The following is a 17,842-nucleotide window of genomic DNA, read 5'->3' as shown; positions in this document are numbered from 1 at the left end:
AGTTACCAAACTATAGGAAGTCTGCAATAACAAAATTTCAGATAACAGAAGAAGAACATTATTTAAACTTCTGGCTTAAAGATTACTTTTTTAATGCAATCTTACTGTGTTATTTTATTGGTCAGATTGCATCACTTGACCTTTCTAATTCAATACTACCACATAAAATACAAAGGACAAAGAAGGACAAAATAACCTATTAAATTCTGTAGCATGTGGTTGCTAATGCATCATTTACAATTTACTACACCCGACAGTTCGCTGTGCATTAGTGGCTAGAAAATGATGGAGAAGTGCTTTCAGGCATTTTTCAGGTATGGGGCTATACAGCAATATATTTAAAGGGTAATTATAAACTTTATAAAGCTGTCATAATCAGAGAAAAACTTTATGTTCATTGTAAAAACGATCCAACTTAGTAACATAACTTAAAAAGAGTATGTGATAATAACTTGAACATGCCTTTGAACAAGAATCTGGCCTGACTAAGTTTTGACCTTAAATAATATTTCAGTATAAATCCATACATTCTGTAAAAGAACCAGGAAAAGAGCACAAAAAAGGTTTGGGAATGGATACCCCATATACTGAAAAATAATGCAGGAAATTAAAATACGCCTTTAAAAATCAGAGTCCAAAACAGAACTGACAAACAGAGATTGATTGGTTTCTTAAATATTGCTGAAACAGGAAGGAAATGGATAATGGCAGCCGGAAGAGGAAATGAGGTTTTCAGTAGTTGGTTTCTGGAATGTCTAGGATGTCATCAGTGGGAGTGGTTGGTGGTGACATCACTGAGAGGTACGTTCTTTGGTGGGTCTACAGGGTAATAAAAAGAGAAAGGATAAGCTGACAGTCCCCTGGTCCGACTGGGTAATAACACTATTTAGGCCCATCAACAACCTCCCATGCACACATGTGTGACAATTCATTTACTGAACCCAATTACTCACAATTTCAAATGTCCTGGGGAGATGAAACAAAGCTCACCTGCATCAGAAACCAGTTCCAGATGGAGCATTAGTCTTTTGGATGGTGTACTCCAGTGCATGCACCCACAGTCTGTCATTCTGGATCTTGTTTAAGTCAAAACAACACACATGTCTTAGAGATACAGGAGAAGTATCCATTGTCTAAATCCATCCATCTAGTAATAAATCAATGTTCATACCTTCTTAATCCATCTTTGAGTCCTCAGCGAGGTAGCTTATCCCAGCAGCATCATGTTTAAAGTACTGAATTAAATCCTAGTCAAGAGCAGAGTATACTCATGTATACAAACACACTCACTCTTGAGAGGCAAATTTAAAACTGCCAGTTGCACTAACCTGCACATCTATGGAATGTGGACGTAAAACAGAAGTTAGTACCCAGAAGTAAAGGCAATGCATTCCCACAGTGAGCATGCAGACTTAATAAAACTGCCAATATTCAGACACAGTCAGACAAAGGAACTCTGAGGTTAACCACAGCATCAGCATCTAAAAGAAATTGTGTTACAATTTTACAGTCAAATCATTTAGAGCCCCCATATTCCACTAAAATGAATTACTTTTGAAGTAACAAGTGCTGTCAATTTGAAATACTACTTAAGTAATGCCCCTTCCAGGGTTGATTCCTGCCTTGCCCCTATTTCTGCTGTTACTGATTTCAACCTTCATTACCCAGAACTGATGTTGGCTCAGTAAATAGAAAATAATATCTTACTAAAATCCAATACTACTACTGCTACAATATTAAAAGCACCTGCCTAATACTGTACAGGCTCACCCTGTACCACCAAAGCAGGTCTGACCCATTGAGGAATGGGCTCCAAAGACCCCTGAAGGTGTAACTGGCAGTTGATCTCTGAAGTGCTGTAAGTTGCAAGGCATGGTACCATCGATCAGACTTGCCTTTTAGAACATTCTACAGATGCTTGATGGGATTGAGATCTTGTGAATTTGGTGGCCAGGTCAACAATTTGAAATCTTTGTCATGTTTCTCAAACCATGCCTGAATAATTTTTGCATTTTGGCAGGGTGCATCATATTGCTAAAAGAGGCCACTGCCATTAGGAAATACTTTTGCCATGAACAGGTAGAGTGCATCCGGAAAGTATTCACAGCGCATTACTTTTTCCACATTTTGTTATGTTACAGCCTTATTCGAAAATGGATTAAATTCATTTTTTTCCTCAGAATTCTACACACAACACCCCATAATGACAACGTGAAAAAAGTTTACTTGAGATTTTTGCAAATTTATTAAAAATAAAAAAATTGAGAAAGCACATGTACATAAGTATTCACAGCCTTTGCCATGATGCTCAAAATTGCATCCCCTGATCATCCTTGAGATGTTTCTGCAGCTTAATTGGAGTCCATCTGTGGTAAATTCAGTTGATTGGACATGATTTGGAAAGGCACACACCTGTCTATATAAGGTCCCACAGTTGACAGCTCATGTCGTGAGCACAAACCAAGCATGAAGTCAAAGGGATTGTCTCAAGGCATAAATCTGGAGAAGGTTACAGAAAAATATCTGCTGCTTTGAAGGTCCCAATGAGCACAGTGGCCTCCGTCATCCGTAAGTGGAAGAAGTTTGAAACCACCAGGACTCTTCCTAGAGCTGGCCGGCCATCTAAACTAAACGATCGGGGAGAAGGGCCTTAGTCAGGGAGGTGACCAAGAACCCGATGGTCACTCTGTCAGAGCTCCAGAGGTCCTCTGTGGAGAGAGGAGAACCTTCCAGAAGGACAACCATCTCTGCAGCAATCCACCAATCAGGCCTGTATGGTAGAGTGGCCAGACGGAAGCCACTCCTTAGTAAAAGGCACATGGCAGCCCGCCTGGAGTTTGCCAAAAGGCACCTGAAGGACTTTCAGACCATAAGAAACAAAATTCTCTGGTCTGATGATACAGAGATTGAACTCTTTGGTGTGAATGCCAGTGCCAATACCATCCCTACAGTGAAGCATGGTGGTGGCAGCATCATGCTGTGGGGATGTTTTTCAGCAAGAGGAACTGGGAGACTAGTCAGGATAAAGGGAAAGATGACTGCAGCAATGTACAGAGACATCCTGGTTGAAAACCTGCTCTAGAGTGCTCTTGACCTCGGACTGGGGCGACGGTTCATCTTTCAGCAGGACAACGACCCTAAGCACACAGCCAAGATATCAAAGGAGTGGCTTCAGGACAACTCTGTGAATGTCCTTGAGTGGCCCAGCCAGAGCCCAGACTTGAATCCGATTGAACATCTCTGGAGAGATCTTAAAATGGCTGTGCACCGACACTTCCCATCCAACCTGATGGAGCATGAGAGGTGCTGCAAAGAGGAATGGGCGAAACTGGCCAAGGATAGGTGTGCCAAGCTTGTGGCATCATATTCAAAAAGACTTGAGGCTGTAATTGCTGCCAAAGGTGCCTCGACAAAGTATTGAGCAAAGGCTGTGAATACTTACAGTATGTACATGTGATTTCTCAGTTTTTTTATTTTTAATAAATTTGCAAAAACCTCAAGTAAACTTTTTTCACATTGTCATTATGGGTGTTGTGTGTAGAATTCTGAGGAAAAAAATGAATTTAATCCATTTTGGAATAAGGCTGTAACATAACAAAATGTGGAAAAAGTGATGCGCTGTGAATACTTTCCTTGATGCACTGTATATATGGTCTGTAACAATCTTTAGATAGATGGTACATATCAAAGTAACAACCATATGAATGCCAGGACTCAAGGTTTCTCAGCAGAACATTGCTCAGAGGATCACACTGCCATCATATATGCACCTTCTTCCCACAGTGCATTCTGCTGCCACCTCTTCCTCAAATAAACAATGCACACGCAACTGGCCATCCACATGATCTAAATGAAAATGTGATTCAATGGACTAGGCCAGTTTCTTCCATTGTTCTCTAGTCCAGTTCTGATGCCCTTATAACTATTATGGGCAGTTTTGACCTTAGACTTGGCTCAGCATGGACACTGTGACTGGTCTGCAACTGTGCAGCAAGCTGTGATGCATTGTTTGTTCTGACACCTTTGGCATATGGCCTGGATCAAGTTTTTTTAGCATTTTCTGCTGTGGTGGACCTTCTGTGGAATCGGACCAGATGGGATAGCCTTCACTCCTCACATACATAACTGAGCCCTGGGCGCTCATGACCCTGCTGCCGGTTCACCTGTTGTCTTTCCTTGGACCACTTTTGATAGGAAATAACCACCTCATACCTGGAACACCACACAAGGCCTGCGATTTTGGTGATACTTTTACCCAGTCATTTAGCCATGAAATTTTGGCCTTTGTCAGAGTTGCTCAGATCCTTACATTTGCCTTTTTTCCAACGTCCAAAACATCACTTTTAAGAGCTGACTGTTCACTTGCTGCCTAAGTATCCCATGCCTTGACAGGTGCCATTGTTACAAGATTATCTATGTTATTCACTTCACCTGTCAGAGGTTTCATTTGTTGGGCCTGATTGGTGTTTATGCTTACAATGAAGTGTATTTTAATAATATCTTTAATATTGGCTTAACAATTAATGAAAACATGTAACCTTTGTGAAGTGTATACTGTACTTCCTGTAATCTCCTTCTTTTGTTCGCTATTTCTTTATCTAACAGACTGCACAAAGATAATGTCATATTTCTTTACTGAGCCGATTTGAAGGTATGATTATGCAAATTCTAATATGGAAGTCAAATTAAACCTTTCTTTAGTGCAGTGATACAACCAGAAGATACTCCCTTGAATGACAGTGATTTTAACATGCCCCGCAGCCTTTTAAATAAAAAATGTCGCTTAAGGTATGTTAACACAGTAGATGCTGTTTTCTGTGCAATAAACATTTTTAAAAGGCCACTTTATGTCAGATTAGGCTTACCTTGGCACTTTATATAATTTTATTTTTTATATCTTTATACATAATGAATGGGTCTGATACACCTCTGATACATTTCTTGGCACTGGTAAAAAGACAAATGAATTCAATGAACTAATTTTCGTAACTTAAATATTCATTTGAATTATTAGCCTAATGTCTTGAGGTTTTTGCCATATTAAATTCTGTTTAAAATTGATGTGTTTAATTCAAGCATGATCTGCACAAACACATTTAGTATTTGACAGTGTTTTATTTTATAGCCTAATGTGTAATTTGTCTCCCTCTCTCTTTTTTTTTTATTAGGCAGAAGTGGTTGATGTTCAGTATGGGATGCCTGATGACTTGAGTCAAGTTCTTGTTTCTACCAATGCAACTAATAAAATTGCACTATTAAAATTAGGATATGCGCCTTTGCTTTATAAGGTGAGCATAATTATATTTTCTTTATACTGGTTAGTTTAAATAAATTTCTTCATCTGATTCAGAATAAGCACAAAAATGTAAAGGATTGGCAGCTTGCAAAAGCAGCGGTAAGATTTCTTCTATTTTAGCTTTTAAACAAACAGCATACGGATGTTAATATTAGAGTCAATAGCAGCCCAATAATTGTATGTTTAGAAAACTTTAATTTAATGAAAAATTACTATGTTAATGAATATCTTTTAATGTGTGTACCAAAGTATTGAATTGTGCCTTCTTGTGAGCCACTCCTTCTCTGAACTGTTTGTCATTTGCTGCCTTCCTTTGACCCTTCACATCTTCTTATATTGTTAGATATCTTCCATTATGCAACAGTAAATTTACTACAGTGGTGTCAAAATAAAACAAAAAACTCCCATCAGTATGTGCTCAAGTATTTAGCTGTGCAACCTTTGCCCCAAATGTTTAGTGTTCAAGAACTTTGTATTTGTCTTTCTGTGAGTTTGTAGACTTAAATGAATATTTCCCCGTTTTTATAGATTTTGTCTCTACCTGTATTTTATATTTATCACTGCATTTTTTCACCCATCATTACTTTGTTTCTCCTTCTGTCAGATGCTGACACAGTCTTTTCTTCTAGAAAATAAAGCATATTTTATTAGTACCTTGCTCATGACTTCTTCATGTATGGCTCATTGCCTAATGTTTGCCTTAGTTGCCAAGGTGCATCCATTAAAATTATAGGCAGGTGGAAATGCATTATTAAATACAACCTTGCCTTACACTATTGGAGATGTGTTTGTGCCTAGTGGAAAACGGCTTTAGAGTGTTTCAAAGTGAAGAGAAATTACTTTCTCACTTCCTTACAAAATGCCTGCTATTTACCTCTCTACTTTTTCAAATGTACTGTGTTCTAGACTCTTATTTTCCCTAGCTACAGTACCTTTTCATGTACAAGGCACGTTAATTTTGATTATGTTATATCAATCACTGAAACATTGGGCCTGCTTTGGTATTTATATTGTAATATATACGTTCTCAATGACTTGCTCAGATGCATTTTGTTCCTAAATCCTTTTTATCCATTATTATGGTCAACAAGATTTGACCAAACATACAGTATAAATACACCTCTCTGGCCGAAAACCAAACTATCGAGCCTCTTTCCTAAGAATATTTTCAAGGTTTTATCCCATTTAACTCACCTCATGCTTTGGAATAGCAGTGGAACATTAATCTCCTTGTCGGTAACCGAGAGCATAACTCAGGCTCAGAATTCTGTTATTGCGGTTAACCCCGTTCAATGATACGCTTTACAGTGTAAAGCCTGAACAACTATCCATCCATCCATTATCCAGTCCGCTATATCGTAACTACAGGGTCACGGGGGTCTACTGGAGTCAACCCCAGCCAACACAGAGTGCATCAGAGCTTTTGGAGGAAACCCACGCACACACGGGAGAACATACAAACTCCACACAGGGAGGACCCGGGAAGCAAACCCAGGTCTCCTGACTGCGAGGCAGCAGTGCTACCCACTGTGCCACCGTGCCGCTCCCTGAACAATTATCTGGACAGTATTCTGCTGCCATCTAATGGATGCAATAACATTTTGCTGCAAAAAATTGTGAATATTTCTAGGCATTTTGCCATGCTAAGGTAAAATTGACAATATTCATAAGTGGGGTGGAGGCTTCAACCAAAACAGAATGGCGTGTAAATGAGAAGCCTTAAAGCCAGTTTTTGATCAAGCTGAAAGTTAGTCATTAGTTGAATCAAGCAATAGTGATGACAATGTGAATTTATCTTTAGATGTTAACAAAGATAGTAAAAGTGGTACATACTGCATTGTAAAACTGAACTGCCGGAGAATTCTGTTCTGTAAAACTTCACCATGGGGCAAGTAGCTTTGTGGCAAAAAAACACCAAAGCATTGCGATCAAGTAGAAGAACATCAATATGTTAACCCTCTAAACACAATGCAGAAACTGTACCTGTGAAAATTATAAATACTTGAGCTGTGGTAGCGTACAACAACACAAGGGCCACATTGATTGTGTGGTTCAGGCTGTGATATTCTACCCTCTTGTGCGCAAGCAAAAGAAAAATATTATAAGGAAACTGTGCAAAGAAGCATGCTTCTACTGTGTCGATTGTGATGTTTGGCTATGCGTTAGTGACTGTTTCAAAACATGTCACATGACAGATGTGTACTAAATTTGTATGAGTACAGCAGTGGACACTTGACACACCTTTACTATTGTATTTATGTTGCCATTTTTAAACGTTTTCTCTTGTTGAAAAACATCAATCATTTTTGGCATGTTTCTCCAGAAGTAAACAACACTTAACAAGTTAACACTGAATTGACTACTTGTTACAATATGCTGTCCAATTGCTGAGGAGATACTTTTTTAAAAATTGTTAACCCAGTCACAACTTTTTTTCCATGTACGGTTTTATCTATTTTCTTTTACTTGGAATTGGTTCCCTGTGTCTCATTTTCTTGTTCAGTTTGCTTTAAATGGAGGTGGGGCTTGTAGTTATCCCAGTTCATTTAGGTGTCCCCATCCTGTCTCTGAGTAAATCCTGATGTAAAAAGTTTTTGTATTAGTAAAATGTTGTGAGTGAAGAATTTTACCTTTTGGTTTTTGAAAATTTGAATTTTATGTAGAGTATTGTATTTGGGTGGCGCAGTGGTAGCGCTGCTGCCTCGCAGTTAGGAGACCCGGGTTCGCTTCCCGGGTCCTCCCTGCGTGGAGTTTGCATGTTCTCCCCGTGTCTGCGTGGGTTTCCTCCAGGCGCTCCGGTTTCCTCCCACAATCCAAAGACATGCAAGTTAGGTGGATTGGCGATTCTAAATTGGCCCTAGTGTGTGCTTGGTGTGTGTGTGGGTGTGTTTGTGTGTGTCCTGTGGTGGGTTGGCACCCTGCCCAGGATTGGTTCCTGCCTTGTGCCCTGTGTTAGCTGGGATTGACTCCAGCAGACCCCCGTGACCCTGTATTTGGATTCAGCGGGTTGGAAAATGGATGGTATTGTATTTGTTTTGTCCATTATGGATGTTTCTTTGAGTTTTTAATTTTCTCTTTTTTAGTTTTTTTTTTATGTTTTTGGCATTTGTTAGTTCTACTTTGAGATAATTGTAATTTCTCTGTTTCCTTTGTGCCATTTAATTCAGTTATTTGATTAATTGGTCATTTAATTATTGTTAATTCAATTATTGCTTAATTAATATTTAATTTAATTATTTAATTATTTATCTTTTGTTTTAATAAGGGGATTTTAGGACTTGACATTCCCTTTAGGGAGATAATTCCTAACAATGTGAAATATGGTGACATATTGTCTGTATTTGCAACTTATTGTGGAAGACTGCAAAACCACTGCAGCGTTCCAACCGACTTTAATGCTGAACCCTCATAGCAATTTGAATTATAAGCACTCATTCTTACTAAGTTGTGGCCACTGATGACAGATTCCACTTACGGAAGACGTTATGAAGCTTTCAGCTTGTCAAAGAAGTCATCAAGGCCTATACCAGATACTCATTTGAATTTTGTGTATTGTGATTCAATAAAACATCTATTGTTGAATCAAACAAATTCTCTGAATGCTAACATACAGGCCCAGTTTTTAATTTAAGGACATAAATAACATACTGTATATGTCCCTGGAATAGCCAAAACCACAAAAAATATATGTTTTGGGCAGTCTAATATCTCTTCATGATGAGGAGATTGAGGCCTTACAGATTAAAATTGTGGCACTTGAAAAGAAGTTGGTTGACAAATAATACAGAGACAGATGGAAAAATATAAAAACTACAAATCTTCATAGGGTTATTTAAAAAAGTGATATTTTTTTCTGGCCTAGGCCTGGCTAAAATAATTTCCAGTATTGAGTGGCATCAACTTGACAGTAGAAAAGGTCACAGATCCTTTTCAAAAAGGGTGTACTCATTAAGACCCATATCCTCATTGGCCATTTCTCAGAGTAGGCTGATAGACCGTGGGTATTGATTGAAGCATGCAAGATGTCAACTTTTTCCATTAAGTAACTTGCATAAATTTCCCAGATATTAGAAGGATAAATCCCCCAAAACAGCAACTAACTAATCTACTAAAAGGGTACGAGAAGGTGGACTCTGTCCATATCTACCTTATCTTGTAATCTTAAAACTTCACCTTAGCTTACTTTATTCTTTGTTAATTAGTATTGCCAAATGTTTATATTTTTTCTTTTTTTTCTTCATCTTGTAAAGCACTTTGAGCTACATCATTTGTATGAAAATGTGCTATATAAATAATTTTTATTGTTGTTGTTTGTTTTACCAGCAGATGCTATGTACAGTATGCATTTGATTCCTTTCAAAATATGGAGGCCTTCACAGTTTAATGACTAGTTTCTTTATTTCTCTTGTTTCCTTTTGTTTGAGGCAATACATTTAGTGGGTGCTTTTTAGTTGTACTGTGCTTGTTGGTTATCAGACAAGTCTCCTTCACATTAAAGTAGACAGCAATTTCATAAAAATGTGCTATATTAAATGATTTTACTAGATATGCATTTGTTTTAACCTATAAGTGTTCTGTTAACTTTGTGTTTTTCTGCCAGTTTAAGGGGATGTGTTTTAGCCAGGCAAATTTACGTAGGTAAGGTGGGCTTAACATTTAATTTGTAATGGGATACTCCAACCAAAAATAACATATATGTTTTGCTTGAATTAATAGCAAAAGAAAAAAAAAATCATCTCATGCTTTCATGTAGTAGAGAGACTAAAAATTCTGCTATTATATAGCAAACAGTATTAAAACATCCATGGGAAAAAATCCCTAGACACTCATGTCACACACTCCACATGTCAATTATCTGGTCACATGCTCACAACTTCAAAACATGTCCATTTTTTGCAAAAATGCTATTAAATGCATACTTCTGGAAAGTCAAAGTAGTGCACAAATTTAAAGCAGGTTCATACAGGGTGAAGCTTTTGAATTGAAGACAGAACTCTTGATCAATGAATGAAATGGATCTTCAATTGAAAAGCTTGAGAGTGTGAATCAGTCTTGATGTTTCACTTCCTTGCCTAAATTTGTATTTGTGGACATTCAAAATTCATTACACCAGAATCAATCAATTAACAGAAATAACCTTCACTAACCTCAAAATGAAGTAGGCAAAACGTGTGCTGATCCTAATGCTGTAATATGCAGTTTGTGTTTGGTGACTTGTGGAGAAACAAATGAGCCCAAATTCTTAAACTGTACAAGCAAGCTCCAATTATTTTGAATCACTGAAAATAGACGAGTGTGTCCTTGCCCATTGTGGTCCCTGCAGCATAACAAAACATTAGTGGATATTTTTGGAAAGATGAGACTTTGGATATTTGACAGTCCCTTTATAAATTACCATATTCCTTCCTCCTCTTTCTTTTTACTTACCATTTTGCTCTGTTCTAAAGTGTTTTTGTCTCTGTTTTCAGTCATCACTGTTTTACCATTCCTTTTTTTGCATTTTTTCACCTCTATTATCCGTCCACATAACTGGCTTCTGGTATCTAATCTTTATTGTGTAAATTATTTTCTCATCTTGATCAAAGTATTTCAGAAGATGATTCTGACCCCAAAAGTATTCTCTGGCTGGATGAAAGTTAAGCGAGAGATGGTACAGAGACGTACAGACAAGGAGTAAGCAAGAAATCAGTTCTTATTTCTGTTACTTAATAGGTGCGCAAGTGTGCAGAACATCATTCCAGGAAGACAGGTCTTTATTTGAAGTAGGTCTAAAAAGACAACACTGTTATGTTTATTTTGTTTATTCCATCCTTTGTTTTCTTTTTTTTTTAATAAAGACGCATTTGTTTTATAACTTTAACCTCCTTGGGGTTTAGTCTGGGTTGCCTCCTATCTTTTATACAGTTTATAAATCAGATTATACATGGAATCAGAGTTCATCACTGTCATCACATTGCTGTCCCTCCAGCTCCTATAAAAGGTGACCCAATGCAGAAAATGCACAAGTTAAGGGTAACCTGGCTGTAATGTGCTTTATGGCCAGAATCTGTATACCAAAGTATTAATGATAAGGGAATGCAGCTTTCTGGTTTTTGATAGTAAAGCAGCAAGTGAGGGACTCTTAAAGTCTAATTATACCCTCCATTTACTTTTTTCATTTTCATATTCTAGCATTCAGTCTGTGCTCTGCCTTTGAACATTCTGGCCTATGTTAAACTTTCTACTATAGCTGATATTCCACTTTATTAGAGTAGCAAATGTCCCAGTTAAATGATTCTGGCATTATGTGCATTAATTAATATATTCAACTGAAAAAAAATCACCATGAATATTTGTTTGTTTCTCTCTTTCAATTTAGCATTTTGTTTTGGTTTTGTAAGTGTCGTACATTATGAAATATGTATTTTTTTTTTAAATTATGCTTATGTTGAATTGCCCGAAAATAAATATATATATATATATATATATATTTTACTTAATTGTAGCCATCACATTTTTTTTTATTATTGCAATGTCATCACCTTGCAGATTTAATATTCTGCAATCCATTACAGCATATAAAGTAACCCTGATTAGTCTTTTGTGTCAGCTTTAACTTGGCATAGTCACTTTAATTGTGCCTAGATCGAGGGCCGGCTGCTAAGGCACAATCATTCTAATTATAAGGGATTACCGCAAAGGTCAGGAGCATACGCTAATATGAATATGAACCATAGTTTTGGCTTTGAGAGTTATCAACTTCAAATATCTTTCAAAGTCACCATTGTGACATTCAAGGACCCCTGGTGTAAGAGGCTCGAACGTTCTGAAAAGGAAGGGGGAGAGAGAAAAGATGGCAGGAAGTGGACAGGAATTTCTGTTACATTATATTAACCATTTGTTCTCACAGTAAAAAACACAATTAATGGTTAAAAATGTTTTTCAGTGGTTACATGCATATTCATTTAAGCAATGTTTTACTGCCAGTAGCCATTCATTGTTTCCATTTGGAAGAATATTTTATTGGTAATCGTTTAATTATTGTAGTCTTACTATAATACTGAACTAAATGTTTATGAAAGTATGATTTGTAATATGAAATTATTGTAGTAACCATAGCTTCTTTTAAATTTTAATTATTTACTGCATTCATTTTAATGATAAACTGTAAATGATGCACCAGAAAATTTTGATGTGCTGCTTGTTACTCACACATGCAAGTAAGAATATCAAAGTCTCCTTAAAATTGACAATACTAATACTAACTGGGACTACTACTACAGTTATCTATGCTTCTGACTATTTCTTGACAGTTTAATAATTGGCACTCAACTGGCATTCATTTAATAGTTAAATTATAGCACTTTTTACAGTATGTAGTATGGCCGTCTTCAATAAACATATAGCTGCTGGGGTTGGGTTGATTTGTTTTCAAACCTATTTTTTGTAACATTTATCTGTATGGAATGATTACAATAAAGTCAATAAAATTATAATAAAAAATATACAGCTGCTGATAGGATGAACTTCAACAGTTTTGAAAGAATTGCTGAAAATGTATTGGTTTCATTCAGCAGGAGTTTATTAGGCACTTTGGAAACGGCACCCAGTATATAAACAATTCTTAATTAATTGCATGAGAACTGCTGGATAGATTATGCCTCTATCTTTCACAAATTTTCACTGCAATAACACATTAGTGTTTCAGATGACTTTCAGAGATTTCCTCCTAGAATAGTCCTCAAATACAGTCTTTAAAAACTGCAGCAAGTTGTTTGCCTACAGAAGAATTACATAAGATGCTTGTTCTTTGTATTGTGTATAACTAGAGTAGCTCTTAATTAATGTACAGTAGTTTATGCATTCAATAATATCATTGCACAATCTCACAAGTCTAAAGCTCTCAGCAGTATAAACACTCCTGAAGAGTGTTTTTATGCCATGTTTAACCTTAGATCAAATAAGGAAGTAGACAACAGCAGAGCAAAGGTTAAGAAAGAAAGTGGTTTGTTTTTCATATGTTAAAACACAGGACCAGCTACTGTGTATCATCTTGATCCCCCTTGCAGAATAATTTTTTCTTCACGGATTAGCAAAATTGTAGTGAATTTTCCCACTAGTGTATACAATAACTCAAGATGTATTTTCAATGAGATTTTTTGAAGAAACACTGAATTAGCACAAATTTTGTAAGGTATTATATTGAGTACTTGGCTTAGTCTTCTTCTTTTTGTTTTAACTGTCCTTCTCTTCACATAGCAGCAGCATGACTTCAAGTTCCACTGTTAAAGTGTTAAAGACAACCAAATGCATCATGTGAAGATCACTCATGGTTCCACACTGATGTCAATGGCATAAGTGCATAGTTAGATGCCAACATCGTACATGAATGCAGGAGGCAAAACTGTTTCTTGTGAAATCTCCAACTCAATGAGATTGACCCTTTCTCAGTTTGATGTCAAATCCTGCAGGATTATATTTTTCTTCACCGCTACCATCATAGTATATACGAGTATTTGCCAAAAACAAGAACATGAATTCTTGCATCCTGACTGAATTCTTAAATTCTTTCTATAATTAATGAAACACGATCAACATCCATCTCTGTTATATATTCATTACTTTTAAATGATTACTGAAATTCTCTTTTCAATAATCTTCTTGCAGAACTTATTAACACAATGTATATAGCTGTGTTTACCCCAAATTACCAAAGATATGCAGCCCCAGCTTGTAAATGGGATCCAGCAAAAGCCTGACATGTCAAAATGATTCCACAGACAAAATATCTTTGTTTCTAAATGTTTTAGTTGAAATTTAAACTAAAACAGTTCACACAAAAAAGAGGAAACTGAAATAGTAAAACATTAGAAATGTTCTTGTTTAAGAGACGTTCTGTTGAAAGCTTATAAAACTTGTTTCATTTCTAATTGTTACAAAATCGTTCTAAATGTTTCTTAACTATTTAAAAACGGCCAGAAAACTGCATGCCTATCCCATTTCTATTTTGAAAATGGGTCTTTTAAGTCCCTGTGCACTGGGACCTATTCTAAACAACAACTGACTCAATTATCACGCTGTATCTATGCGGACAACAATTTTTTAGATGATCCACTGTGGCAGTCCCTAACGGGAGCAGCCGAAAGAAGAAGAAGAATCTTAATTTTAGCGAGAAAGTTCTATCTTTTATTAACTTACAGGGGGTAAAAGGTTATACCATTGTCTATGGCAATGACTAAGCAAACAATATCATGAATTTAACTTAACTAAAATCATTACTTTCTAAGATTGGCTCTTACAATGTATATCAACTTCCTTGTGTTACAATAGCGAGGACTAGCAGGAAGAAATAACATGACTAGGGAATTAAGATATAGCCAAATAACAAAGCAAGAGTGGTAACTGTTAAAATCAGTGAATAAAAAATGGCGAAACCAGTATGTTATGCAAAAAGTGAAGTAAAAAAAAAGACAGATCCAAGAGATCGAAACCAGACTGATATATTTAGAAAGCAAAATTTTTCATAAAGGTTTATGTTATCCACAATTTCAGATGAGGAAGCAACATTAATTGCCAACCCTTCAGCCTGTTGGTTGAAACATCAAGGTCACAACCTCAATGGACACGCCCCCTAGATACCAGGAAATGCGTCCTAATGACAAATATAAAAAATGTCAACACCCAATACCAAAACAAAATGGTGTTATAAATGTTACAAAATAAAATATACTCTATACACTTGAATTCAGGGCAAATTGAACACCATAAATTGAATCTGGAACCTTGTAAACCTGAAATGGGCACAACAAATTAATAAAAATACTGCAAAGAAGCCCAGAAAAATGTATATCTAAATATTCATAATTGTAGCACATAGATCTGACATTGATTTCCTCTCTAAAGCAAAATCATCTTAAAAACTTGAATTATACAAAGATATAAATTCCATCCCATTCCATATAAATTCCATTTTCTCACTGCTTGCTGAACCAGATAAATAACTAGAATATTTTGATACTGTGCTTCTACCTATTCCAAAACTGCACTGTTCAATTGTTACTGATCTTTCATTTAACTTTCTGGCTATCCTTCATTAAACACTCTCCTTGCATGTCGGCCCACATTTTCTCTCTTGCTTCTTACCACTGCCATTGAACCTTCTCCTCCAATTCCAACTCAGCTATGCTGCCTAATATGACCAATCCCACAGTTACGTTTTGTATTGTGATTCAGTGCAATAATATTTACAGGTTCTTCTCTGTTTCTCTGTCTCCATGTTTTATTATCCTTTTTCATCTTGTATTCCTCTATTATTTTTAAGCACTTTTCAATGCTCTCTGTTATGAAACATGGTGAAAAATACAATGGAGGACTTGTTTCTTTCTTATTGCATCCGTTCCACTAGCATTTATCTCTTCTCATGTAATGTGTAGTGAAAAAACATACCAAGGTATGGATGTATAAAATCCCATACTATTTGTTACAAATAAGATTTGCTTGCACCACAGTATTGATTTTGTTTTCTTTTTTGCCGTGTTATCATACTACAGCTAATTATTCCTTAAATCAATATTTATTGTTTTATTCTGCGAAACAGCCTAACAGAAAAATGTATCCCAACTTTCCATCAATGCTTTTTATATTTTTCAGAGCATAAAACTGAATTTAGTTATTTGTGTCCTCTCCCTTTTCTATCTTCTTTCTCTCTAATGACCTTTTTACTCCCTGTGGTTAAAGGAATACACATATTTGTGATTTTTTTGTTGTTTTTGTATTTTCTTTGTCAGGACCAAGTGCAGCTATATAGACACATTATTATTAATCTATATTTGGTAAAGAAAAAAATAGCTCTAAGCCTCATTCAATTTCTGTTTACATTTTCTATTCCTGATACTTCCAGGGTATCTCCTGGCACTCTCTGACTAACTGAGAGATATAAAAGCTCCATTGTGGCTTGAGTTTGTCCCTTAGCTTTGTCACAGTCTCCTATCACCTTTGAAACTGCATACATGTTCAAACCACCTCAAATGGAGAAACAGTAGTTCTACTTCAGGGCCCTCCAAATCCATTGTCCTCCATACCTTATCACAGTAAGTGAACTTAGAAACCCTGTGTAGGAACCTCATTTCAGCTATGTATATATTTTTTTATTTTTAATTACAGCGTAGAAACATTAATGAGTACTGGGTTGTAAATTGACAAGTAAATCAAAAGCTGTGTGTTTCTGCTTTACCAAAGTATTCTCCTTTACTATGAGTAGCTTCTTCACTCTCTTCTGCAGAAAGCACCCTGTTCTTGTCCAGAAGAGAGTCATGACCTCATATTTAAAGGTGCTGATTCTTATCCTCATATTAAATTGTGAACCATTTTGAAGTGAGCCAGAGTTCACACTAGACTGAGGCCAAAAGAACAGCATCAACCCCACCTTTATAGGGCTTACAGCAGTCCATAGTGGTGATAGACAGGTGGCTCCACCACTTGGGGAATGACCCAAAAACACAAGGAACATCACACATGCATTAAGAATAAAGCAAATAGTTTATAAATGTAACATTAAAATAAGTAAAATAACTCGACAATAAACAAAAAGGACATGGAACAAGAAGTTAAACTCTGGCCAGGGGAGGATCTCTGGCTGAAATTCAACAACTCTAAGTTGTTATAGAAATGAAAATGTTTACAAAATTAGATGAAAAATCCCCTGCATCCCCTTTAGGAGGAATTTATTGGAGTACGTTTAGTCACAGTCTCATTCTGTAATGAACTGAGAGTCCTGAAACACTAATGAATTCCAAAAACACTTCCAAAAATGCTAACTTTTCTATTTTTAGCAGTGGTGGTATTTACAGTCAAAGCCAGCCAGATTTTTGGGCCTACCGGATCTTTAAATATAAAAAGAAAAAAAAATAAAAAGATTTGTTTAACAAAAATACCCTGTAACACAAGAAGCTCCAGAGCACAAATGGCAAGAAGGAATTGCATGAAATTGCAAGGCAATCCAAGGTGAACAAGTCCAGGTTACAAATCCAAAACAAAGTCAAGAAACAGCACAGGTTACAAAATCTAGGAAATCACACAAGCACAAATAAATCACAAAAGCACAAGAACTCACCGCTCTCTAGTTCATTCAAAATGAAGTGCAGGAACTGTGGAAACCAATCCCCTTTGTAGGACTGAGGGCAGTCCACAAAAGAAAAGGGCACATAAAAAGACACTGATACATAGACAAAATAAAATACAATGAAAAATGCAAGTGAACATAAATATGATTAATACAAACAAAAGAAAGAAAACAAAGGTTTGAACCCCATCCAGGGAGGAATCCTAAATGAAACATAATACCTTTCTCCACAGAAGTACCTTTGAGATCTTTTCTGCATACTGCTATCAGGCACTTAATTGCTTCCTCTCATTATCCCAGACTAAATACTTACACTTTTTAAATTTGTTTGTATTCAGTTATTCTATTTCTGCACAATATACATGTATTATTAATTTATGTATACTTCTGTTGATTGATTTATTTGTTCTGTGAGTCTGTATCTCTGTTTTTTCTGCTGCTATATA

The 17,842-nt window shown here is 36.2% G+C and overlaps 1 protein-coding gene across 6 annotated transcripts in view; it reads left to right on the top strand.

Annotated features, from left to right (window-relative positions):
- The window catches only part of LOC120532652 (inactive N-acetylated-alpha-linked acidic dipeptidase-like protein 2), a 2,009,486-nt gene that overhangs the window by 1,084,030 nt on the left and 907,614 nt on the right, over positions 1-17,842 (top strand). For all 6 annotated transcript variants that reach the window (XM_039758865.1, XM_039758875.1, XM_039758892.1 and 3 more), the window contains one exon: positions 5,169-5,288. In XM_039758865.1, coding sequence (XP_039614799.1) covers positions 5,169-5,288 — 120 coding nt within the window. The remainder of the gene's footprint in view (positions 1-5,168; positions 5,289-17,842) is intronic.

This window comes from Polypterus senegalus, chromosome 1 (genome assembly GCF_016835505.1).
Source record: "Polypterus senegalus isolate Bchr_013 chromosome 1, ASM1683550v1, whole genome shotgun sequence".
In the NCBI taxonomy this organism is placed as follows: Eukaryota; Metazoa; Chordata; class Cladistia; order Polypteriformes; family Polypteridae; genus Polypterus; species Polypterus senegalus.
The sequence above is the reverse complement of the archived record's forward strand: the minus strand, read 5'-3'. Positions and strand labels throughout refer to the sequence as shown.